This window comes from Camelus bactrianus, chromosome 9 (genome assembly GCF_048773025.1).
Source record: "Camelus bactrianus isolate YW-2024 breed Bactrian camel chromosome 9, ASM4877302v1, whole genome shotgun sequence".
In the NCBI taxonomy this organism is placed as follows: Eukaryota; Metazoa; Chordata; class Mammalia; order Artiodactyla; family Camelidae; genus Camelus; species Camelus bactrianus.
The window spans coordinates 50,107,882-50,133,651 of record NC_133547.1 but is presented as its reverse complement, the minus strand read 5'-3'; the positions used below and the strand labels follow the sequence as shown (position 1 = coordinate 50,133,651).

The following is a 25,770-nucleotide window of genomic DNA, read 5'->3' as shown; positions in this document are numbered from 1 at the left end:
TGTCTAATATTTGTCAGGCCTTTGAATACCCCTAATTGCATGCAGTGAACTTCTAGTTACTATTTTATATTTCTAGCATTATAACTACTCTCATTATAAAAGATGGGATTAGGAATGAAAAGGAACAAAGTCCACCTTTGTGACTTATCGACTGGTCCAAGTAGAAGTCCCTAAACAAGTATTTCAAAGATGGTGTAAATTGCAGCATCCATGTCAAAAAATGTTTTAATGTCCCAAAGAGGTAACTGGAGGGAGTGTGTTTATTTGAGTGGGATACGTTATATCTGGATCCAGAAGAGAAACTGAGTCACATTATGTTAGAATCATTGCTCCTAAGTTCTTTTCATTTTCTGTGATGCAAAAACATAGGGTTGAAAAGCACATGAACACACACACACACACAATCCCCTCATAACCAGAAGTTGAACTGTATCATCTCAAATAAGTAATTGACTATGTTGCATGTGTTTTACTTCATTTTAATGTTTGGCCCAAAGCAGAATTATGAGAGTTCAATAAGGTCACTGAAGTGTTTTGTAAATTGTTTTACTTCAGCATGACTCATGGATCCATGGACTGTGTGTCTCCCACTTAGAGCCTTATTCCATTGATCCAGCTTTGACATCTGTTACCAGGGTCATCTCATACTACAAAAATATTGGGTTTTAAGAGCCAGCTTCTTCATTTTGGCCTTCACTCAAAAAAAAAAAAAATTTGTGGCACATTTTGTTTTTTTGTCAGTTCATCCCTTTGGATTAGATCACAGTATCACATTTTGTTTGACTAACTTGTGTCTTTCATAAACAGAGACAGAAGGATAAGCCAAATGAAGGGGAAGATATTAACAGCTGGCTGTGATGCTGAAGGCCGGTGTACTTGTACGTGCTTTGTAATTTGGTTCACTGCACTCCTGTAGTTTTTTTTTTTTTTTAAAGGATTCTTGTCTATGCGTGTGTTCAGCCCATCTCCAGTATTACAGTGCATTAACTGGTCTGAAGAATCATCAGTTTGCATGTTGTGACTTGATAGCTCACACCTCTAGTGGAGATACCCCCAAGATATAGAAAGAGAATAGAGAACCTAGGAGATGGGGTCCCGAGAAGGGTTGCCAGGGGACCCTATGCGCATCAGCAAGGGTGATTCTGGCAGCGTAGCTTCTACTCTGGCTCCTGTGGCTTCTTGTCACCTCCTCCCCATTTCAGAGGTCAAGCTCACTCTCTCCTCGTATACACAGGACTCAGAACATCACACTAATAAGCCGGTGCCCATCTACCACGACCCCTGAAGTGAGCAGTTAGCTCAAGTTTGTGCAATACCTTCATGTCTCTACTCTCGGATAAACTATTTTTGTTTTCAGCAGATTAGGAGTGTTTTGCCTACCTCGCCCTCCTCCCCATTTTACTTACTTTGGTCCTTTGAGAGCCAATTTATAAGAGGTACAATTCTTTTCTTTTCAGAAAGTCTGTGACATTCCAGAAGGGAGCGTGTTGTAGCTAGGCTGATGCTGTAATAATCCCCAGCCTGTCATTTGTGGCAGGGTGTCATTTTATCCACAGAGGCTCAGTGTGTTTTAATATGCAGTTTCATGTATGTTAGGAAAAATTTATAATAAGCTCATCATCCCCCTAAATTCATGGATAATTTTGCCTTGGATGAGTCATCAGTGAAACACAGCAATCAATGTACGGCAGTACTATTGAGTAAATAACACAGTTAGTAAAGAGAATAAAACAAAAACACACAGGAAGTCCACGAAAGAGCATTGAACAAACAAGGGCATGGTGGGAGAAAGCAAAGATTTTCGAGTCAGATCTAAGTTTGGAACCAGCTGGATCACAAACTAGCTTTTGACCACAGACAACGTACTTCAATTTCTCTGAGTTTTGCTGCACTGGATGTTTCTCCAGGTTGAGCCAAATGAGACAATGCAGAAAAATCCCAGACATGTATTGCACAGCAAATAAATGTTAGTTCCCTTCTTTTGAAAGGCAGGTTATCAATTTAATGCACTTCTATGTTATTTACCACTGTGGTTCTTGTTCATGAATAAGACTGCACACACAGTCAGCTGGCCTACAGTCCGTGGAGTTGGGACTGACTGTCAGCTCCTGTGTGCCAGGATTGGAGAGAAAGGACAGATGGCCAAAGCTGAGGCCAAAACTTTAGACTCCAGTTTCTTAAAGAGGTATTGCCTCTTGCAAAGAGGACTTTATTCAATGTGTTCCATTGGGTGCCTGCTATGTACCAGGCACTGAATCTCAGCCTTGGGGATTTGCTGTTGGGCGGGAACACCCACCACAACTCTGCCTGGAAGGGGCCAGAGAGGAAGATGCTAGTTGAGCTGTCACACAAATAAATAAGCAATTACATGTTATGGAAAGCATTATACTGGAAATGTACTGATGCCGTGGGAATTTCAACCGGGGACACCCAAGCTAGGGATCTTCCCCACCAGTGACATCTGAGCTGAGATCTGAAGGATGAAGAGGGGCAGCAGATGGGAGGCTTGTGCTTGCTAAGAGGGCTGCACCTGAAGATACCTGTGTCAGGAAGGAGTGGGATAAGTTGGGATAACTGAAAAAAAGATTGGTGGAGTTGGATAATGACGAACAGAGAAGGTGTCTTGTGACATGAAACGAGTTTGGAGAAGTGGGCTGGGACCAGATTATAAAAAGATTTGTCAAAGTAAAGGAATGTGCTGCCAGTCCTAAGAAGGATGAGAAACGATTGCGAGGTGTCCAATCTGGAGTGACATCAATACATAAAAATTTTGAAAAGACACCCTGGAAGCCTGTGTTAGTGTTCCCCAGAGACAAAAGCAGTAGGATTCTCTTATAAGGAATTGACTCACAGTTGTGGAGGCTGATCTGCCAACTGTAAGCAAAAGACCCAAGAAAGCTGGTGGTATAATCCAGTCCACGTCCAAAGGCCTGAGAACAAAGGAGGCCAGTGGTGTAGATTCCAGTCCAGGCCTTCAGGCCACTGAGGGCGGAGAAGATGGAGGCCCCAATTCAGCTGTCAGGCAGGAGGACAAAGGGCAAATCCCTCTTTTCTCAGCCTCTTATTTTATCTATCCACACTGTGGAGAGCCATCTACTCTCCTGAGTTCACAGATTCAAATATTAATCTCACCCAGACACACCCAGAAATAACGTTTCATCTGGGCAACCTCATGGCCAGTCAAATTGACACATAAAATTAACCATCACAAAACCCTTTAGGGGATGGATTGTCGCAGATCTTGAAGATTGCAGGGACATCCATCAGGTCCCTGTTGCAGTGGCCCAGGTGAGAAGTGACAGAAGCCGATCTCTGGAGCTGATGATGGATTTGGAGAGAAGAGGGTGGATTTAAGAGAGATTCAGGAGTATAGCAGGGTAGACAGGACTTGTTCATGAAGTGACTGGGAATGGGAGACAAGGATTCATTTGAGGAACAGGATGGCTTCTGAGTTTCTGCTTTGATCCCCAGGAAGAAGGACCACCCTCTGGGCAAAGTTTAGAGCAAAAGGATTTGCATGTGACTGTGTTTATTATACTTTCTTGTTGCTCAAAAATCCTTGCCTCCAATAGTGACATTTTAGAATATTTTGACTGAATTATGTAAATGTGAAATAGTTCTGCCTCCTCTAGCAAAGTCTGAATGAAGCTGCCCTTTGAAAACAGGGCAGCAAGAGTTGGGTTAAAATTCAGCACCCACTTTGTGTCAGACATATTCACACATCATCTTTCCCTCTGCTGCACCAAAATCCCCTGAGGTCGCCGTGGCAGGCTCTCATTAGTAACACAGAAACTCAGATGAAGAAGTACGTGCCAGCCCAGAGCCCAGGCTCGGCACATCAGGAGGACTGGGTATCGAGTCTGCTGACTCCAGGTCCAGTGCTCTCTCCACAAGTCCTCAGAGTCCTCCACGCAGCCTTCAGAGGTGTGCCTCCTGCCCCTGGCAGTGCTCGCTCCTCCCGCCTCCACCACCAAATCAGGATGGTTTCTCCATCTCCCCTCTGTGATGGGCTAAGCTTCCCAAAGTGTGGGCTGGACCCGCTAACACCAGAATCTCTGGAGGGGCTGGTTTAAACACAAATTCCTAACGGACCTACACTCACAAGTTCCCTAGATGACCTTGAGTGCCATTAACGGTAAAGCTTAATTAGTTACTCCTCCTGGCATATTCCATCTCAAGAGAGGAGATGCAGTGTTGGGGTCCAAAAATCACACCACTACCGCCAAGGCAATTCAGTGCCCCGGCCTGTCGTGCACCCTTCCCCACCAGGTTTCCTGCCTCCAGCATCTTTCTTTTACTTTGTTTCTGCAACTTTTCACTTTTCATTTAGTGAACAGTTCTCTTCTCCCTCCTGCCTGACAGCTTTATAGAAGGTGGTCAGACAAAATATGCTGTAAGTGTTCAATATACAAAATTGAAGGTTAGAAGGTTGAAAAAATGATTTTTATAGAAAATGTGTGTGTATGATTACTTGTGTTTTGTATCTGTATGTGTCTGTGTGTCTAAGTGTGTCCATGTGTTTGTATGTTACATACATGTTTGTGTGTCTCCATATTTGTGTGTGACTTGTGTATACAATGTGTTTGCGCCCTTGTGTGTGTGATGTATGTTTGTGTACATATGGGTATGTGTGCACGTGTGTGTATGCATATACAAAGCCTCCTTCCACAGTTCCACAGAAAACATCCATTCTGCCTTCTGTTTAGAAGTTATTTTCACAAATCTGAACCTGGAAATGCCATTCCCAGCCTCTACAAAACTCTTGAGTTTCCACCTCAATCCCTGAGCCCCATCACATCAGCATCACACCAACAGTGATGTGCTCCTGAATCCCCTAGTAATGGGCTGAAAGGTGGGGCTGCCTGGTTTTGAGCAGGACCCGAGACTCTGCATTTCTAGCCAGCTCCCAAGGAATGCCGATGCTGCTGGTCTCGTGACTGCACTTTGAATAGCAGATACTGGAACACACAACACAGAGGCTGGTCAAATGTGTGATTTCAGAGTTCAGGCTCCCTGCTATGGAGGAAGCATTGGACACTACCTTGTCCAGGAACCTTGGGCAACTGTTTCTTGTTATAATTTGTTGAACGTCTCTCTTTCTAGTTCCACAGTGGACCTTTTTATATGTCACCCCCCCCACCCTTATTCCAAGAAAATCAGTCACTGAAGCTAAGAATAGAAGTCTTCGCGTCTGAGAAGGTGGTGTAGAAATAGGTGGTGAGAGGCTGGGTGATCTCCACCTCCTTTGAGAAATTATTTCATTGTTTTGGGCCAGTGGCAACCTATTTGTTTTTCTCCCAGTAGGTTTCTGCTAAGTGGCATCTCACTTCAAATATAAGGAACAGACATTAGAATTTCTCCCTTTGAATGCATTCCAGTTTGTTTTGTTTCCCAAGCTCCAAACACAGCCTCTGGAATGTTATCTTGTAACTCAAAGGAAATAAACATTGTCCATCTTTTCAGACTAAGGGTTTGTGTGTTTTAGGTATTTCCATTAGGAAGGTGGAAGGGAGGTAAGAACATCACTGAACATTAATTCTCTGATACTGGAGGTACCCTCTGAAATTTAAGAGCCCCACTTTAACAAGTTTGGCATTTGCTGTCTGCGGGTCTGACCTTCATGTGAGAGCAGTTAGGAAAATTCACTGGAGGTGTCAGATTTCTTTATAGTAAGTGATCGGGATGATAAGGCTGTATTTACTAACAACTTCTTCATGCCTATCCACATGCTTAGTTTTCACCCACATTTTTAATATGCCTTTTGAAAATTATATGGACTACCTAGAAAAATGTTAGTGTTTCTTGTTCCTTATTTTATTCGGTCTATTATGTTTTCCTTTGTAAAGAACAAGCGTGATGTACGTTTCCCTTCCTCATCTCTGCCTACCCAGGAATTCACAGAAAAAAAAGTCTTCTCACTTTGGCCAAGTTATTTTTTGCAAAGAATGTTACAGCAGGATAAAGCTCAGTCTCCTGGAAGGGGGTGCTGCCCCCTTACTTCATCTGTACCAATACCGTCATGCAGTGCCAACCTTGGGGCCTTGGCATCGCCATTTCTGCTGTCTAGAACTCTTTTTCCAGAACTTCTTTTCTAGAACTTTTGCATGGCTAGCTTCTTTGGCATTCTTCAAGTCTCAGCTGAAATATTCCCGCAGCAGTAAGGCCTTCTCAACTATTTTATCGAAATAGGTACCCCCTCCCACCAACACTCACATACATGCTCTCTCAATCATAATGTAACCCCACACTATCCAATAAAACTCTGCAATAATAGGAATATTCTAGAGATGCCTTGTCCAATATGATAGCCACTAGGTACATGTGGTTCTTGAGCTCTTGAATGTGCCTCGTGCAACTGATGAACTGCATTTTTTATTTTATTTATCTTTAAATTTAAATAGCTACATTTAGCTACTGGCTGCACTGAACAGCACAGCTTTAATGTATCAACCTGTTTCATCCCTTTACATCCCTCACCTCTAACTGAAATGACTTTATGCATATAGTTTACCTTGCCTACCAGCTGTCTCTTCATCCCAGAATGTCCTTTTTCTTACCTGCTGGTTATCCGGTGCCCATTGTAGGGACTGACATATAGTAAGTCCTCCGTGAATTTTTGTTCAATTAACTTCAAATTAATATATGCCCCTAAGAGCACTTTGCTGTTTATAAACACTGTTCCGAAGGTCTTGGTTTCTAACAATGCTGTTTTCCAATACAAAATCCAGGAATCAAAGTCTGGGTAGTGGTGTAACAGAAAACGCTGTCAAGTTGACTCCCTTTACAGTTGGTTTTATGAGATTCAGCCCAACACTTGGCATTCATCCTCATCGCTTGTATCTCCTTCGTGTCTCTCTGTCTTTCCATTATGTTAAGATGGACCTAGAGTCTGCCCCGTCCAGTTCCAACATATTTGCACATTTGGCAAATGTGAACTCCGTCCCTCTGTCCTGCTTGTTGCTTATGAGACTAGCCAAGTCTTGTAGGATGTGGAAGCTTAGGATTCAGATCCAACACATGTTGTCTTTGGACTAGGTTTTGGTTGTAATAAAGTCAAGTCCTTGGCTATTTTGGGAGGACAAAAGGCCAGACCTTGATTATTACATGAAATTGCTCCCAAAGCTTGCTTTTCATTTCCTTTGTTTAGCAGGATTCTCATAGCGGCTTTAAAAATGAACAGAAAAGTACAAAAGTTCACTTGTGTAGCTCTCCTTAGAGTGCAGATGTTCTAAGGCTCTGCCTATTGAATTTTTTCTTAGCTAAAATGTGCATGGACTATTTAATCTACCCCAGAAATCAAAGTGTGTGTGTGTGTGTGTGTGTGTGTGTGTGTGTGTGTGTGTGTGTGAATTTGCTAGTGAAAGGATGAAGTAATGTTAAAAATGAAAAAAAAAATCTGCTGGTTTCATTTTTGTTTGCTTTCAAATTCTGTCCAAAAGTGTACATCACACATGCATAATGCAACTGCTGTGTTGTGTATTTTCACATAATATTCCAAGTAGATCAACAAGGTTTACTAAGTATTGTATCTAATGGCTGTGTTCTGGCATCTTGCTACAAAACCATTCATTCAACAACTAGCCCTTTTCCACTGGACGTTTAGTGGATGCCAGTGTTATCTCATTATTAGAAATAACACTCGGGTGAATATCTCCATGTGGGTAGTGTCGCCTGTCTCAGATAGACCCAGGAGTGGTATCCAGACCGAGCAGTGTGTTAGTCATTCATAGATTTGTTGAAGTTTGCCATGCTACTTTCCAAAGGATGCAATCAGCTTATACCACATTCATGGGGAGTGAGACTGCTGATTTATAACAAAAGTGTTTCTCTTTATTTTCCTAATTCGGGCTAGTTTTGACAACGGCGTTGATGGTAACAGCAGTAGCAACAATGCTAGCAGCTAATACCCTTGAGCCTTGTGACAGGTATTACAATAGGTACTTTAGAAACATCGTTTGTGGTGATTAACAATGTAAACTCTGGAGACTGACTTCACAGGGCCCAATGCAGACTGCACCGCCCAGCCTCTAATTGCTTCCATTGCCTCCTCACCAGTAGTCCTTAGGGTCACAGTGAATATTCCTAATTATAAGTGTTTATGAACCCATTTTACAGATGATAAAACTAAGAGATTAAGAGGTCACATAGCTAGTGAAAAGTCGTGCTGGGATTCCAATTTCAGAGACCCTTTCCCAAGGATTCCAATGACAGAGACCTTTCCTGACTGAAATACTCAACTGGCGCCCAATGCAGGGACCGCCACTAATATCCAAGAAGTATTACTGTTGCCACTGAGTTAAATCAAGGCAGAATAACACAGAATTGAGAGAATAAGATCTCTGTGGTTCACTGGAAAAGCCATAACATAATTCCTTGTTTCCAAGCAACAGTAAAGCTGGTTTTTCTATGCTATTTTCTTCATTCGTGAGATCTGAAGGTAGTTCCTTACGGAAGTGTCTCATGGAATTGTGAAATCCCCCGTGGATTATAAAGGCCTGGTGGGAAGGAATCATGAGGTCTCACTCAGGACCCCTGCAAGCGCCTTCGTTGCCTCCGAAAAGTTTTCTATAAATACTGACCTGAATTTCTCCTAAACATTACCATAAACACTTGGTTATTTCTTAATTTACTCTGTTCATAACTGCTTAGTTAATTATTTTTATTAGCATAACATTCCTTTTAAGCATAATGATGTTGGAAAAACAGAAACAGTGGAAACACATTTTCTCAGCTATGACTGATGGCTAGTGTTTTCTTTCTTTCCTTTCTTTTTTTATTTCCTTTGCAGATTTGATGAATTAATTGTAAATTTCCCACGGGGGACCTAACACGAACTGATCTTTGTCTTTTATTCTGTAACATTTAGTTTCTATTCTAGTCCTGGCGACCATCCATTGAGACCTAACTGTGAACATTGCCAAGGACTCATAAAATTGCTGATATAACCTACTTTCTTCAGAGAACCTGACTCCAATTTTCATAATGAACTAATGCCTTCTTTCTCTCCCAATCTCTTTGCTCCAATAGCTATTCGTGGAGACCATTGATGTCAACGGCAAAACTCTGGAGGGGCCTGTCCCTCTGGAAGTCATCGTGATTGATCAGAATGACAACAGACCAATCTTTCGGGAAGGCCCCTACATCGGCCATGTCATGGAAGGATCACCTACAGGTATGTTAAGTTGGCTTGCTATTAGCATAATGCGTGGGAAGTGGCATACTGTGATCTTGGGGGATTCTAGAGTTGGTTTTATCGCCACACTAACTTATTGGTGGTATGCATCGACGGTGACATGTTATTTCCCTGGATAGAAGCAAGAGCTGAAAAGCTGCAGCTCTGAACATGAATGGGGTGTTGCAAACGATGAGAATATCTTCCTTTGTGTTCAGAGGTGATCCTTCAAGGATAACTGACATCTGAGACTCCGATGTAGGGTTGATGTTGGACACCATGTAAATATCTAGCTCACCCTTGTGAGGGCTCAAGGCTGGACGTGGTGGTACAGTGGGACTTTGAAGAGAATTAAGATTCCCCACAGCAAGCTCCCTTGTTATTTCTTTTAATAATTGCCTTTTAATAAGAACCATTTTGGGACAATGGGTAGGACTTTTTTCTCTCTCTCCTTAGAAGACGTGCATGGGGAAATCTTTTGTCTTCAATCAAAGGGCCAAAGGCAAGACATTTTCTTTCTCTCTCTGGCAATACGGGTACCTACTGTTATGGAAATCACTCCAGGTTACTGTGGAGCTCCTGCTATCTTTTCCCCACATTTAACCTTTTTATCAGGGGAGGTTTTAGAATTTAGAGTGCCCTTTTTTGGCCCACAGATACTAATTAAAGCATTCCATGGCCAGCGGCAGAAGTCACTCCTGAGTATAATGCTTAGACAGGAAAGGGCAAAGTAGAAGAATTCCTCTTGTAAGGCTGGACTTTGATTTGAAGCTTTGCGTTTGGTGAAAGCAAGCTGTATTAAGGGTATCAGTGTTGCTGCATCTAGATTATGACCAGTTGTCAGCAAAAGAGTCATTCCTCCGTTGGGACAGGAGATGGAAGCTCAGGGGCTGCTTTGGCTGGTTCTTTTACCCTCTTTGATAAGTTGATGGAATGTATCAATAACATGTAGGTATGTGAGGCTCTGGAAGCGTTGTCATGGCAACCCACCTAGCTGACCAGGTGCATAATTGTATGCAAGGTGCCTAAAACCTCCCTTCTGCCTGAAGGAGTGGGGCTTCTGTGCGCCTCATCACAGAGATCCCCAGGGGCAGGAGCAACCCTCTCCCTTCTGGGATTTGAATGCATTCTGCATAAAGGAGAGGGCAGTGGGGTTAGCGGCCTGGAGGGGCAGAAAGCCAGCAAGAGGAGGTGGGTCGGACCACTTCGGGGCAGACCTTCCCTGTGGTGCCGCTTAGTTAGGCTGATTTGGATGGAGAGACAGCTTCCAGTGGAACACACCTTGGAATTTGGGTTTGATGTTTACAGAAATCTTAAGCTGATGAGCCAAACAAGTTAGGAGAACCGATGGGAAAAGCTATTAAAGAGGCTGGAATTGGAGCAGAGCAGAAAAATGATTCCCAGTTTCCATCTGTGGTACCCGGGACCTGTATGTGAGTGAGTGGAATTCAGGATGGTCCGGAAAAGTGTTCTAAATGTAAATGACAATGGTTACACCCGAGGCGGCTGTGAGACTGCACGTCCTTGTATATTATGTATGTGTATGATTAGACAGTGTCCAATTTTTCTCCACTTCATTCTTCTTTAAAGTTTCAGAAAGAATTTTGATTTTATTGCTTTATATATATGTCGTATTTTCAGAGAAAAATGGAATCCTTTATGCTCATTGAATTTCTGAAAGCACGGAGCAATTTGGTCAGGGTGGATGCATATCCAGGAAAACATAAACCCCCTCAAACTTCTATTTATGATTGGTATTATCCTATAAAAATACATAAAGACTCAGATGTCTGTATGGAGTGGTTTCTTCCAGCTGTGCAGAATTTGGCCTGAATCATTGTTTTCCTTTTGGGCACCCTCTGGGTTGGACTATAAAGCAGAAATTGAAACGGAGTCAGTCAAATTTGGGGTCAGGAATGTAGAAATGTTGTGGAAAACTAGAGGAAAAAGCACTTAGACTACTTAGTGCCTTGTGAGAAAGCTCAGGCAGGTGGTCCCCCAAGCATCCATGGGGACAGTGGGAATCTGGGAAGGAAGGTGGTACCCCTTTTCCAATCCCCTTCCCTGGCTGATGCCACTTATAAGTCATAACAGCAAACCTTGACCAGCTAGAGAAATGATGGCCTCTTCCATTTCCACAATGTCCTGCTCATTTGTGGCTTGTGGAATCCTACGTGTTGCATCCATTTCACAGAGGGGGTTGCTAACCCCAAAAAGAGTTCATCGGCTTTGCCAAGTTCACACAAATAATAGTTGAGGGACAATGCTCAGGACTCAACCTGCATTATCAACCTTCAGATCACGTGCTGTTTCTACTGACCCACAAACTGCGTGGTGAAAACAGCCATTGGACGATTTCACGTGTGGGTGGGCACTTGCCATGCGCCCAGAGGTTTCTATACTTGGTGTCGTTTCCTCCACTCTACCATTTCCCACCCTCAGGGGTGGATCCCACCTTCCCGTCATGCAGATGAGAGGACTGAACTTCACAGAGGTCCGGGAACCTGCCCAAAGTCACCCAGCTCGGGGATGGGCTGGCACCGCTGTCCACGTCTGGCCTCGAGGCACAGGCTCTTTCCTGGGCACTGTGCTGGCCTTGGCCACCTTCTCTCACAAGGACTCTCTGCAGGCCCAGCTGAAGGGAAATATTTGTGCAGTTTAGTTCCTGACAGAAAATGACCAGCTCCTCTGACCAAATAGTCGCTTTTCATTTAACGTGAGCTGTTGCTCAGCCTCTAGGGTTAAATGGTGTTAAACGCCAGGGCCCTTGTCATCGCTCACATCACTTTCTTCTGAATTCGCAGAACCAGCGCCAGCCCCACACTCCGAAGGGCTCCACGCTTGGTTTACTGCTCCACTGCCACCACCTTAAAATTGTTAATAACTGTTCAACAAAGTCCTTGCATTTTCATTTTGCGCTAAGCCCCGAGAATTAAGTAGCCGGTCCTGTGCATAGCACTGGAGCCTAGAGCTGGGGTTACTGCTCCGCTTAGCTCCTTAACAAGGTGAGACCGCCGGCAGGTGACAGAACCTTCTAGAAGCCTCAGTCGCCTCATCTGTAGATGGGGTAGATGGGGTGGGTAGAGTAGTACCCACCCTAGAGAACTGTACACAATGATAAGATGAGACAATGTGCTTCACTCAGTGTTTGGAACATATGAAATGTTTAAGATGCGCCAAAGTATTGTTGAAGCTGCAATTATTCTTATTATTCTGGCTGCATCCCCTTTGGGGAAGGTAAGGCAAAAAGAAATACACTTTGAGTGAAGGAACATCCATCTCCCAACCAACCAGGCATCATTTTCGTGTCGCAGTGTACCCGGATGCCATCAGCACCAATCCATCACGGAGGAAGGTCACCCAGATTTATCTGTCTGTGCAGACAGGAGACCATTTCTAGCTGCTCAGCACTAAACTCCAGGGTGTTGTTTTGGGGAATCATTACTAGATGAAGGAAGATCAACAGAAAATAGTAGTCTTTGAACTTTGCAGATTATGGACTGTTCTTTTGTGGAGTCACAAGGCATTGATTTATGGGACCCGAGCCCAGGTCCTAGCTGCTCCTCAGAGCCAATCAGAGCTCTGGGTGAGTCTAGTGTTTTCTGAATGCCCAGTGCATGCCAAGATCTTATGTGCAGGGTTAGGTAGAGGGCTGGGACCCTCGTAGTTCCTGAAGGACACACACACCAGGGCTCCAAGCGTTTTTAAATATATTAAAAACACACATCTATATGTCTATGTGTATAGACATATATATATATGAAAAATATATATATATACATTCTTTACCTGGCCCTTTACAGGAAAAGTTTGCAGACCCCTGGGTTAGAGCTCCATACGTTTTGATTACATTTTCAATTTAGTAGAAAGCCCTTGGGTGGTTTTAAACAGGAAAGTGGTAAAAATCTGATTTTACTATTAAAAGATGACTTGTGCTACCCTGTGGAGCACAGAAGTAGGACATCCAGGGCTATTTCAGCATTTCAGGTGCAAGAGGACCGTGGCCTGGATGGGGTGGTAACCGTGGAGGTGACGAGAGGAGGTCACATAAAGTTTCTGTGGCGAGCCCATGACCAATAGGGGAATACTTAATACTGACCCGTTTTATGGTGCTGGATTATTGTAACCTATGCCAGCTATCTGGAATTATGGTAATACTGTAAACCTTAATAGGTTGATAAATTTTCCTCAAGTATGAACTTGGTTTTGCCTTTGATTTTCTTTTTACGGCATAAGCTTGAGGCCAGAGAACCAGACTGTCCTTTTGTCATCGGTTGTCAGCATTTAGCAGAGTTCCAGGCACACGGTAGCCACTCAATAAATTCCATTCAATGAACAAGTGGTCCCAAGTGGCAGAAAGTATGAATCATAATAAACTTCCCTTTTTATTTGATTTTTAAATCAACGTTGTCTTTATTGGAAATTTAATTTATCCTTTAACAGACATCTCTGGAGTGCATTTTGGGTACCAGATAGGCTGATGCTCAGTAAACATGGGACTGGAGTGGAGATGCTAGTAAAACTAGCACAGACCCCAACTCCGTGGAGTTCACAGATGAGTGAGAAAGGCAGCAGACAAACATCCTGATCCGTCAGTGCTGCTCAGAGAAAGGCAGGAGCCCACAGGAGCATCTTACTAGGACTGCGGGAGAAAGGCAGCTTCTGCCCTGGGGACTGGAACCGTGATAACCGCCCATATATTTTTTCTAGTACTGGATACTGGTCTAGATTCTATGCCTATTTTTTAATGAAATCCTTCCAATTCTTTTACAATTGTGAAAACAGAAGCTCAGGGAGGTTAGGTTCTTCCCCCAAAGCCACACAGTTGGTGGGTGATGATGCTGTGATTCAGATTCAGTCAAACACCTGTACCCTTTCATTTCCTCTCCGTCTACAGCACCTGCGATCCTTTTACCACTTTACCCATGAAAATACTAAGATCCATTCAGAGCTGCCCCCCACCCCGTAGTCTAGGGAGCCCTTCCCTATTTGCATGCATATGAGCGTGCATGCATGTGAGTGTGTGTGTGTGTGTGTGTGTGTGTCACCTAGGTGAGAGAGAGAGGGAAGGAGAGAAGCAGGAAGTGAAACTACCAACTGTCCTTACTCCTTTGATCACAACCTGACTCGTCAGGTAACCCTGCAGCCCAGAGTGACAGGCGACAGACTTCGCCAGCAGAACCAGACCCTCCCCCCTGGTGGTCATCTGGGAACCGCTCAAGGAGAACTCTTCGAGATTCATAAGGCAGCTAGGCCATCAATCAAGACAGTCCACAAACATCAGTGAAAACAGATTTATAATCAGCAGAGAGCCTGATAAACCAGCTTATACTGCGGCACCGCGCCACTAAGAATCCCGTCCCTTTTGAGGGCAGAATCGAGAGCGGCTGCTTCATCCATCTCTACAAATACCTTGGAATCACTTCACCTTAATATATGAACTGTGTACTAAAAGAAGCCCTGAGTAATTTATGTATAGAGCCACCTCCCTTCTTAAGTAAATGGAAGAGATTCAACATTCTAAGTTCAGTGGGCAGAGGGCATATAAAATCTGTTTCAAGTATATGTTCTCTAAAATATAGGTCATGAATTGAGTTTTCCAGTATCAAAGAAAAAATTTTAATAGACTTACAGCTTTCTTACTTTAATGATGGCTGCCTTTAAAAAAAAAAAAAACAAAACCAATCATAGTACCCAAAGCTATTTTATTATTCAGAAGTCTGTCTCTTTTCAAAGACTTCTTAAAAGTTTGGTTTGGGGAATTTTACATGTTTTCTTCTTGCTCTGTTTGTTGTTGTTGTTGTTGTTGTTGTTGTTGTTGTTGTTGTTGTTGTTTTTAATGTGTCATAGTTTTTATCTGCTATGTTCATGGTTAATAACAGGCTGCTAACAGGATAACAGGGATACCCGCTTTGTGAGGAGGGCAGGCCGGAGCTCACGTTTCTGTGGTTGACCTCTGTATCTTCAGAGGTGCTCTCTTTTCAGAATGATGGAGGACCTCAGGGTCTGTTCCCTTGGCCACCGAAACCAGACTCATGAGCTGTTTGCTGTCTGTCCTCCGCTTCTCTTCCCACTTCTGCAACTTCACCCTCTCTCTTACTAAGCAGGTTCCATGCTCCTTGGCTGGAACCAAAGTCATGATCCAGGGTTTGAGGTGATGACTTGAATCGTAACCTAGATACACAAAATTAAGTTAATTGGGTTCTTTTTGTGTGTGATGCATCATTAAAAAATGTCAGGGTGAATTTCCCTTAATTTCAAAAGGCATGTTTGATGTGGTTTAACTTGAAATATTGATCCATGCAATGAAAACATAACCCAAGAGACTCATGCTGCTGCTGTCAAAGAAATCATGTTCTCTGAGTTCAGACATTACAGATCAGTGGTCCTGCTGAGGATGATTTGCCCCCCTCTTCGGGGGCAAACTAGGGGAGAGGAGTGTGCAGCTGGCATCTAGTGGGTAGCAACCAGGGCTTCTGCTACACATCTTACAATACAGAGGATGGCCCCCACAACACGGGATTATTTGGCTGAAGGATGTCAATAGTGCCCAAGTTAAGAAACCCTGGCCTCAATGGAGAAAATGAAGAATATTGGTTATGAAGCCCAAATCTAAAGTCTGGAGGGGAGATGCCACAGAGTGTCAGTACCTCTTTGTGGTAAGCTTGGGGAGCTCGGGGATGAGAGATGGCAAGAACCTACTCCTCTGAGGACGGTCAGTGAGCATGTCACTAAAGTTTACAGTGAGCACCTTCTGAGCAGGAGCTGGTGCTGGGGCCTATGCTAAGGGATTCCTCTGACTCACCACAGGAGCCCTAAGAAGTAGATGCAGTGATCATCTCCACGTCTCCAGTGAGGACATTGAACCATAAAGTTAGGAAATAATTTTTCCAGGGGAGCAGAGATCTCTTCCTCAGTATCTATTCTTGTCTCTTTTTGTAATGGACCCCAGTCTACTGCAGGGGCAGTGCATATATCTAACAGCTCTATTGTCCAGCCTCCCTTGCAGCTAGATGCAGCCGTGTGACGAAGTACCAGCCAGCGAGCTGTACACAGAGTGTTGTGTTGGGCTTCTGGGATGAGTTGGGAGCCAAGTCAGCTGGGAAGAGTGCCCTTTTGTCCTCCTCCTGCCACCTATTTCTTATTGCTACCTGGAATGAGGATATAATGGCTAGAACTTGTGCAGCCACTGTGCTTTGTAAAGTGGTTTTGAGAATGGAAACAGTGTCCTATGAAGGTGTGCAAAAATGGAAAGATATTGGATGGATTCCATTGCCTGTGGAATGTCATGCTGGCCCTGGACTGCACTCCAGAATTATTTTACGTAAGACAATAAGGAGATTCCATCTTATTTAACTTACTGGTACCTTGGTTTCTCTGTGTTTGTTACCAAATCTAATAACAACTGACCGAGGCAGTGTCACTCAACTGGTAAGAATTATAAGCCAGACTGTGTGACTCCAAGTCATGCTTTTTAACTAATATGCTGTGCTGCTCAAGACATTCAGACCCACTTACTCCTCTGTATGCATCCATGCCACCACTTTTTTATGGTAATCAGAAAATTGAGCCTTTATTGGAACAAAAATGGCCTTCATCTCCTTCATTATCTTAGAGTTCTTTCCAGAAAGCATTCTAAGGTCTGTTTGTCATAAGATATTTTTATTAGATTAAGAACATACTTATTGCCTTATGAGGGCAACTATCTTAGCTTGATGGTTTTGATTCCATTCCATTCCAGTAATTTCAGACCACAGTCCAGTGCTGAATTTACTCCAATAATGCACGTCATCACGTGGCTGTCAATTATGCCAACAGGCTGACGACCTGACCACGTCTCAAGGACTAGTGAGGGAGGGGGAAAGGAACAGGGCATGTTAAGGGGCTCTAGAAGGTTTTCAGAGAATATTAATTTTTTTCTTGCCAGTGAGTCAATTGGAAAATGCATCAGGAGGATGTTCTTGTCAGTTCATCAGAGAGATCGATGCATTCTGACAAGAACACAGCACAAGGGTTGAGTCCAAAAGACTGGGTCTCCGGTTATGTGTGCACTACAAATTGCGGGACCTTGAACATGTCTTACCTCTCTGAGCTTTGGGTAACTCCTCTGCAGAATGGGGATGACGGGTTAGGGTTAGGGTTAGGGTTTGAACATGCCCCCAAAGGGTAGCTGTGAGGTTCAGTAAGAAAGTGGGTATCGAGCTTTGAGCACTTGGCCTGACAAAATGCTACTTGTGCCATCAATGTTAGCAGCTACTCACCACTTTTTTCCCCAATGGTGATAGGTTCCAGAGGGTCAAAGGCTGTCATCTAGCATCTTGTGGGGGAGGAATGAGCTCTTCCAACCAGCAATGCTGAATTTCAATCCTGGCTTCCTCTCTTATCAGCTGTGTGAATCCAAGCCTTTATTTCCTCATTCTGAATTGATGATCAGGCACTATGGCAGAATTTTGTATGCATTTGAATTAGACAAATGGAAATGCTGCAATATGAAAATATTAACAAAGTCTCATTTGTGCACAAATTTAGACACAATGCAATCTCCCAAATTGCAAGCATTTGCCAGGAATCACAGAATTTTCAAAGTGGCTGGCAGGGTTTAACATAAACTTTAATGAAGTAAGTTCACATGCCATACAATGCACTGATTCACCCATTTAAAATGTGTGATTCGTTGGTTTTTAGTGTATTGACAGACTTGTGCAATTATTACCACCATCCATTTTGGGACATTCCCATTATCCCCAAAGGAAGCCCTGTATCCATGAGAAGTCATTTCCCATTTCCATCCCTCCAAACTCACCAGCCCTAGGAAACCACAAATCTACTTTCTGCCTCTATAGATTTGTCTACTCTGGACATTTAGTTTAAATGGAATTACACAATATGTGGCATGTTGTGACGGGCAGCTCTCATGCAGCAGAACGTTCATCTGTGTCATATGTACCAGGTATCAGTACTTCATTCCCTTTTATTGCCAAAGACAGGGTTTATTCTTAAATAAATCTGCTCTTGCTACGGATGATGCCGCTTTAGCTGATATAGATGAATACATACCATTCTTTGTCAAGATGAGTCTTGAATTATGCACATTTTCAATTAGTCGAGATACTTGAGAATATGTCCATCACATAAAGTATACCTGTTCTCTACTTATCCTGCAGTTTCATTATGAGAATTAAATGAGATAAATATGTAAGTTTTGGGCAGAGTTCAGTAATAGTGACCTCTCAAGAAATGGTCCCTCCATTTGGAGTTCTTTTATACCACATCTATTTGTCATCTGCTTTTGTGTTTCTTTCATCCTAAAGAATTCCCATCAATAAAGATTCCTATCCGTGAAGTCACAGAACTACTAAGAAGTGTTTTCTAAGAAGATTGTTTACCAAGTATCCCAAAAATTCTTTTTAAAAAATCCAGTTCCCATTAAAATGTCGAATTTTTAGAAACAGATCGGTGGCTCAAGTTAGATACCCCTGCATAAATTTCCGCCAGTACCCTTCTAGTCATGAAGTAATCTGAGACCTTTACTTTTGCCACCCTGAGCACATTTCTGCCATGCCATTGTCATCATCGGGTGGATGAGACGTCATGAAAGATTTGAAAACAACTATACTATGGTCCTTCCTGACATATTTCAGCAGGGTGTGTAAATGAAAGACATCCAGGCATCCTCCATCCTTTCCCCTCTCCCTTTGCCCTTGGCAATTAGGTGCCATATCGGACATCTCGGCTCCTTCAACAAGCCATCACGGCTTGCCTCGTAGGGGAGAGACATTGGGTTGGATACTTTGAAATTCATCATTCCATTTCATCTTCCCAATGATGCTGAGTGTTATTATCTCCATGTTTCAGATGAAGAAACATAAGCTCAGAGACGTTGGCACAGATAGTCAGAGGAGAAACTGTGAGTCTGGCTCTGTGTGACCTTTAATCCCACCTTCCCTCCAGGAGACTGCATTTCCTCTGTCTCAGTGTGGGATAATTACTTCTTAGAATGCCTGCTTGTCCTCCACAGTAAGACTTCTTTACCCTTATTCAGTGGTCTCCGATGTAAGCACTCGGTGCCGCTCCCTAGCCAAGGCTGTGCATCTGAATAAGAAATGTTTATTTTATTGCTTATGGGGATGCAACGGGCAAATAACGAAGACTGCAGTGCAGTTTCAACTGAGAGTTTTCAGGCTAAGAAGCTGCTCTAGGTCATGACTGTTCACAGGGGTTTTTCCTTATAGTGTGAAACAGTCCAGCTCTGCCTGGTCCTAATTGCAACTTAAAGGGGAAGGTCAGGCTACATGACACAAGGACAAATACTGCCAGGAGAAAAATTTCTAGAGCCAGAAAAACTGTAACCAGGGATGCAGCCATTCAGTTCAGCTAGTAAAACCTCAATCAGGAACGCTTTCAGCTGCAGGTAACAAAATAGCAATTAAAATGGCTTAAATGTCTCAGCTTGATTTGTCTCCTATTTCCTGAAGCTAGAGAGGTGGGCGGCTGCTGCTTGTGCTTCAGTGATCTGACAGTCAGCATCTCTGTGAGTCTTTGGCCTTGCTCTTGTGGCTTCAAGTCTTGTCACAGTGCTAAACATCACACCTGTGTTCAAGGAAAAAGAAAGAATAGAAAATAAACAATGTCTATGCTTCTCATTAGGAATGCAGTCTTTACCACAAGCCCTCAGTGGTCTGTGATTAACCACTACCCTGAGTAGAACTGTTTGGTTACCCCTAGTTGCAGGGAGAACCATCTACAAGGCAGAATTTATTTATGTGTTTGTGTAAAGGTATACGTGTGTGTGTGTGTGTGTGTGTGTGTGCGCACACACGCGCGTGCATTTGTGTGCACATGGCAGGCTAGGGATGAGAGGCTTGGGAGCAGATTTGGGATTAGCCAGTGACTGGTCCCAGTACCCAAAAGATCAAGGGGCTTATTTAACTTTTAAAAGGTTAAAATGCAAGAGAACCCAGCATCTTCCAAGATTTTATTATGAGTTGGAGAATTCTTTGGAGGGGAAGGCCTGACTCAAAAGATTTCCTGGTTAAGTCAAGGAAAGGAACAAAGTCAGACTGGTTTCTCTCTGGTTCAAGTTCTCAGAGACTTCAGATCTAATGGTCATGTCAGTCTCTAAGATGATGCAGCACCAGAGCATCTGTTATGAGCAGGAAGTTCTGTGAGCTTGGCGTTCAGGAGAAGGTAGATATTTTGGAAAGGGAGCTCTTGGTACTGAACTGAATCATCATGAGACACCTGAGAAGGTGTGCTCCCCTCCACAGAGGAGTGGTCTGAGACCCAGGTTGAATGTAAGATGGTCTGAGAGCAAGACAATGAACCTAGAGAGGGTTGCAGAGTGCCAGGTAGACATCTGACCTCAGGCGTGTCAGGACCAGCAGTGGAGGGAGAGAAGCTTGTGAGTAGCCTGGGTGTAGGGACCACATCACTGATGCTTCCTGATTCTTGATCGTTCACCCCTTTGGATGTAGCTAGCCTCCTTCACAGAGCTGCAACTCAAAAAATAAAAACTGTTGAATTATTTCAATGTTATATAAATATTAACTGGGAATTTTGCTGTTTCATTTGTTTTGGAGAATCACCTCACCTCTTTTCATGAAGACCAAACTTTTGGCCGGGTCCTTGGTAGGAAATTGACCATCCAGGATCCTGAAGCTAGACATACTAAACCCAAATGAAAAGTGACAGATGTATTTTCTGCCAATGGCTCTAATGTGTTTTGGCCTTCGAGGCAGTCTCTCCCTCACTCTCCTACTTACTACTGAACGCCCAGCTTTGCTGTAACTATAATATGCAGGATATGCAGCTGTGAGTTTCATACATATCCCTTCATTTCAGCCTTGCATAATCTCCCAAAAACAGATAAAGGAATTCTCATTTACAGATAAGCACCTGAAACTTAGTGGGCAGGCCACTTACAAGACTCTCACAACTTCCCTCCATGTCTTTCCTTATACCATCTAAATTCATCAGCACAAAACAGACCATCTAAATGAAAAGTTTTATTTAAGACGGAAAAGGTGACTTTAAACCCGTGGTGGTTTTCACCATTGATCCATTGGAAAAACGGGCCAAAACTGCAGTTAGCTTGGTTACTCTAGGGACCAAAGAAAGTCAAAAGGTAACTTTGGACTTTATTTTATGCATGCTTGTATTAGTCAGGGTTCCCCAGAGAAACAGAACCAATAGGAGATGATAGATAGATAGACAGACAAACAGACAGACAGATAGATAAAATAAGGAATTGGCTTACACATTAATGGAAGCTTACACGTCCCCAGATCTGCAGTCAGCAAGCTGGAGTCCCAATAGAGACAATTGTATAATTCCAGACCAAAGGCCAGCAGGCTTGAGATCCAAGAAGAACCAGTGTTTCAGTTGAAGTCCAAGACCAATGTCCCAGATCAAAGCAGTCAGACAGGAGAAGTCCATTCTGACTCAGCCTTTCTGTTCTACTCAGGTTTTCAGTTGATTGGAAGAAGCCCACCCATTTTGTGGAAGGCAATCTGCTTTACTTAGTCTACTGATTCATATGTTAATCTTGTCCAGAAACACCCTAACAGACACACCCAGAACAATGTTTGTTGAAATGACTGGGCACCCCATTGTTCTGTCAAGTTGACATGAAATTCACTATCACAATGTTGTAGGCAGAATTCTGGCCTGCATGATCCCTACATGCAGGTCTTACCGCTATGGTCATGTAACATGACACAGAAAATTTTGCAATGTAATAAAGGCTACTAATCAGCTGACTTTAACGTAGGGAGATTATCCTGGATTATCCAGGTGGATCCAAATAATCATATGAGCCCTTAAAAGCAGAAAAAGCAAGCAGGAGAATAGTGAGAGATGAAGTAGCAGAAGAAAGTTAGAGAGATGAGGCAAGAACTAGTTCAGGGAATTTTAAAGCCTGATAAGGACAGAATATCTTGTTGGCACATAGATGGAGGTGGGCTGAAGGGAGGCCTAAGAAGGAAATCCACTCTGCCCACCTCCTGAATAAGTTTGGAAAGGATTTTTCCTCTGAGCTGTCAGCAAGGAACACAGCCCTGCTGACATCTTGATTTCAGCCTCGTGACATCCTTAGTAGGCAAACCCTGATGAGCCTGACTGTGCCCAGACTTCTGACCCACAGAAGCTGTGAGATAATAAATGGATGTTCTTTAAACCACTAAATCGGTGGCAATTAGAAATAGAAAACGAATCCGCTATGCGGTTTGCATCACCATACACACCAGCTTATGAGTGAAGTTGCTTTTCCCAAGAATGAAAACCAAAAGAGCCAACCAAATAACAGAAATAAAGAGAAACACACAAGCTCACCAACTGTTCAACAACTGTCAAAAGTTCCATTTCCAATGAGTTACCAACTCATAATTTTCGAGTACTCCCAATACCAACATCATTCTTGAATTAAAACAGCATCGAAAACAATTTTCAGGACATGTTTAGCAACACACCCTAATGAAGCTCCCGTAATTATGAATGCTTTTGATATTCCTGTGATGCCACTAATTACGATGAACTCTCCTTTGAGGAGGTCACACCGACTGCATTAAGGAGCTTTATTGGCAGTTTCCCCGACTCACTCAGCTTTCAGAAGTAACGTTACCACTTGCCACAGTTCACCTCACTTTCCCAGAGTAGACATCTTTCATAAGATGCTAGAATTTGGAGAGGAAACAACATGGACAAAGCATCATTATCCTTGCAGTTGGGATAAACAACACGCGTTAATGAAGTTCAACAAAACCTCAGCTGAGTTAACAGCACACCAGTCAGAGGTCCGAGGACTCTACAGTCTTTCAGTCTCTCCCGGGATGTTCTCCTGCAAGATGCACAGGGAACCCATGTGTGGGAAGTAACCTTTCCCAATAGGCCCCTTAGCACACTTGTTTAGGAATATAACCTTCCCTGGCCTGTCTTCCAGTCTGAAATTCCTAGAATGTCTGAACTGTGGATCAGAAAGGATCACATGACCTTCTCGGGAGTGCAGTGATTGCTAATGTAAGCATAACGATCCACAGAAATACTGTAGAAATGAAACACTAAAATCATTTTCCCTACGTAGTTTGTGGTTGTCGCAATAGAACTGATCATCTACATCTCCATTTTCAATCTTGGCTTTGACAATTTTTCCAGGATCAGAGTTTGGGAGTATTTGGAGATTTCCACAATGATGAGAAATGAGATTGAAAATGTTTGCTATATAACAACATCTCAATAAGAAACAAATGGCACCCTCAAATTAAGACTGTTGAAGGAGGGCCTATTTTACAAAGGGGAAAAGCAAGCTGTAACCCTGAGCCAGTACCAACAGAGCTGTTTTTGTCCCCATCCCTGGGGATTGAGGGCACAGTTACAGGGCAGGAAGAAGAGAGTCGTGTAGGGGGGCCCCTCTGAGAGGGCAGAGACCCACAGCAGGGGATACAGGCAGCTTAAGGCAATGCAGGAGGGAGGAATCCTGGGAAATAAACACCCTGACCTCACTCACCCCTACACCTTCTGATCTCCAAACCCAAGAGGAAGTCAAGGTTGAGTGTTTCTTTGTATCCATTTAATCACCATGAATGAATAACCACAAAACCTTTGCAAAGATTCCTTACCATATTCCGTTGGTTTCTAAACTGTTAGAGAGACTTGCTTTTGGCAAAGTAAAGAGTTACTTATTTTTTATTCATCCTTTAAAGAGAAGACGTTTTCTTTTCTGATAAAGTCAACGATCAGCATGTGTGCTGCTATGTCCACTAATATTTGGTTAAATAAGATAATACCTGGGTAGAAAACCATCCTCACATTGCAGTTTTCCTGGGTTGTGCATTTTGCATTGTCAAGGTATAAGGAGCATCTGAGTTGAAACCCATATCCTCTTCAGGATATGAGAGGATCCGGGTCAGTGAATCGTTTCAAGGTAGAAGAAGTTTAATGAATACACCTTGGGCTGTATGTTCCTCCATTAGCATTTGTTATTACAGAACCATTAGTCTGTCTCCGGATGCTTTCCCACACACCTGATGGTGTCAGAGAATGACAGGTCTCTCATTACAGATGCATAATATCCTGCTTCCTGTCTCCTCTCAAACTCTGACTTATCCTAGTGTAAATAGTATACTGCTTCCCTGAGAACTCGCAGCAAACCAGCTGGATCCTACTCAGAATATCTCCTTTCTGCCACATCTCCATGTGGGTAGCATGTATATACATGCTATATGTGTGTGTGTGTGTGTGTGTGTGTGTGTGTGTGTGTGTATTTGAGCTGCAGAGAGTTTGAGTCAATTCTTTAGTAACTGTGGGGATTTTGCATCTCAAGAAATTCTGAAAATGGTGTCACGATGTAATGTAGCAGCAATTTAATTTGCTAGGTAGGGATTAAGAGCTGACAGATTCCCTCTCTTTAAGTTCCTTTAATTCCATCTATGCAAGTCAGAGAGTTCTGCATATTCCCCTGCCTCCCAGATGATGTGCTAAAAATGATTTCACTGTACTGCTCTCAGACATGCGACAGGCTAGGCAAAGCTGTTTAGTTACTTGCGATCTGTTTACATTACATAGAAGGTTGGTTAATTAGAAATAATCATGTTTCTTAATTAAGGAACAAATTAATTTTTAAAGAAGTGCTGAGACCCCCTTGGGTTATGGCTGATAAGGGACTGAGCACGTGGTCTGTGGTTGTGTAATTCTTTGCAAAGAGGATCTAAAATGTGCGGTGACACAGGCAACAGCAACTTTGGAACTAAATATTTGTGGATTAAAAATTGTAAGCATTCCACTGACACCTGATGAATATCTTTTGTGTTTGAGGAACTGTGCTGGGGGACTCTGGAAACTCGAAGATGAGTACATCAAAGTCAGACTTTTAATGGAGCTCAGGGTAAAGTGGAGGAAATAGGCTCATACATACAATACTTGCCAAAAAGATAAATGCTGAAAGAGAGATGAGTGAATTACCCCAGGAAAACACTGAGAGCAAAGCAAGCTGATGGGATGAAGAAAGGCAAGTATCATGCAAAGTAGGCATGTTAGGACAGTTTTGATTCCTGGTGACAGAAACCTAGTGACAGAAGCCCCTGTGAGTTTAAGCAGAAAGAGGACTATATTGGCTCATTCATTTAAAAAGCCAAGAGGGATTTCAGGAATGGTTGTATCTAAGTGATCGAATTATGTCATCAGGAATGTGTCTCACTCTATTCCTTGGCTCCCCTTTTCTCAATGGTGGCTTTCTAACAGGTGGCAGCGAACAACACTGTCCACTGGGCACTTTCCCTACTACCTGAGTAATTTCAGTCTCCCCTCACACTTTATAAAAGCATTATTTACCTATAATTCCATTGAAAGTCTTAGGTATGACTCTGTCAACCCAGTTTAAGTGTGTGCCCATCTCTGAAATGATCAACGTATGCACAGGTGTGGTAGATTCCAAGCGGCCAGACCTGGGTCATCTGACCACACCTAGAGCCAGATGTGTGGGAAATGTGATGTCAGCTCTCCCTGAACTACAAGGACTAAGAGTTGGGGGCGGGGAGGTGGTAACTCAAAGGAAAATGAGAATGCTGTTACCAAGAGCAAGGAGACCAGATGCAGTTCATAAAAAG

The 25,770-nt window shown here is 43.1% G+C and overlaps 1 protein-coding gene across 2 annotated transcripts in view; it reads left to right on the top strand.

The window, feature by feature from the left end:
* CDH13 (cadherin 13) overlaps positions 1-25,770 on the top strand; it is a 1,113,397-nt gene that overhangs the window by 768,201 nt on the left and 319,426 nt on the right. For both annotated transcript variants that reach the window (XM_074370357.1, XM_010967669.3), the window contains exon 6: positions 9,028-9,172. In XM_074370357.1, coding sequence (XP_074226458.1) covers positions 9,028-9,172 — 145 coding nt within the window. The remainder of the gene's footprint in view (positions 1-9,027; positions 9,173-25,770) is intronic.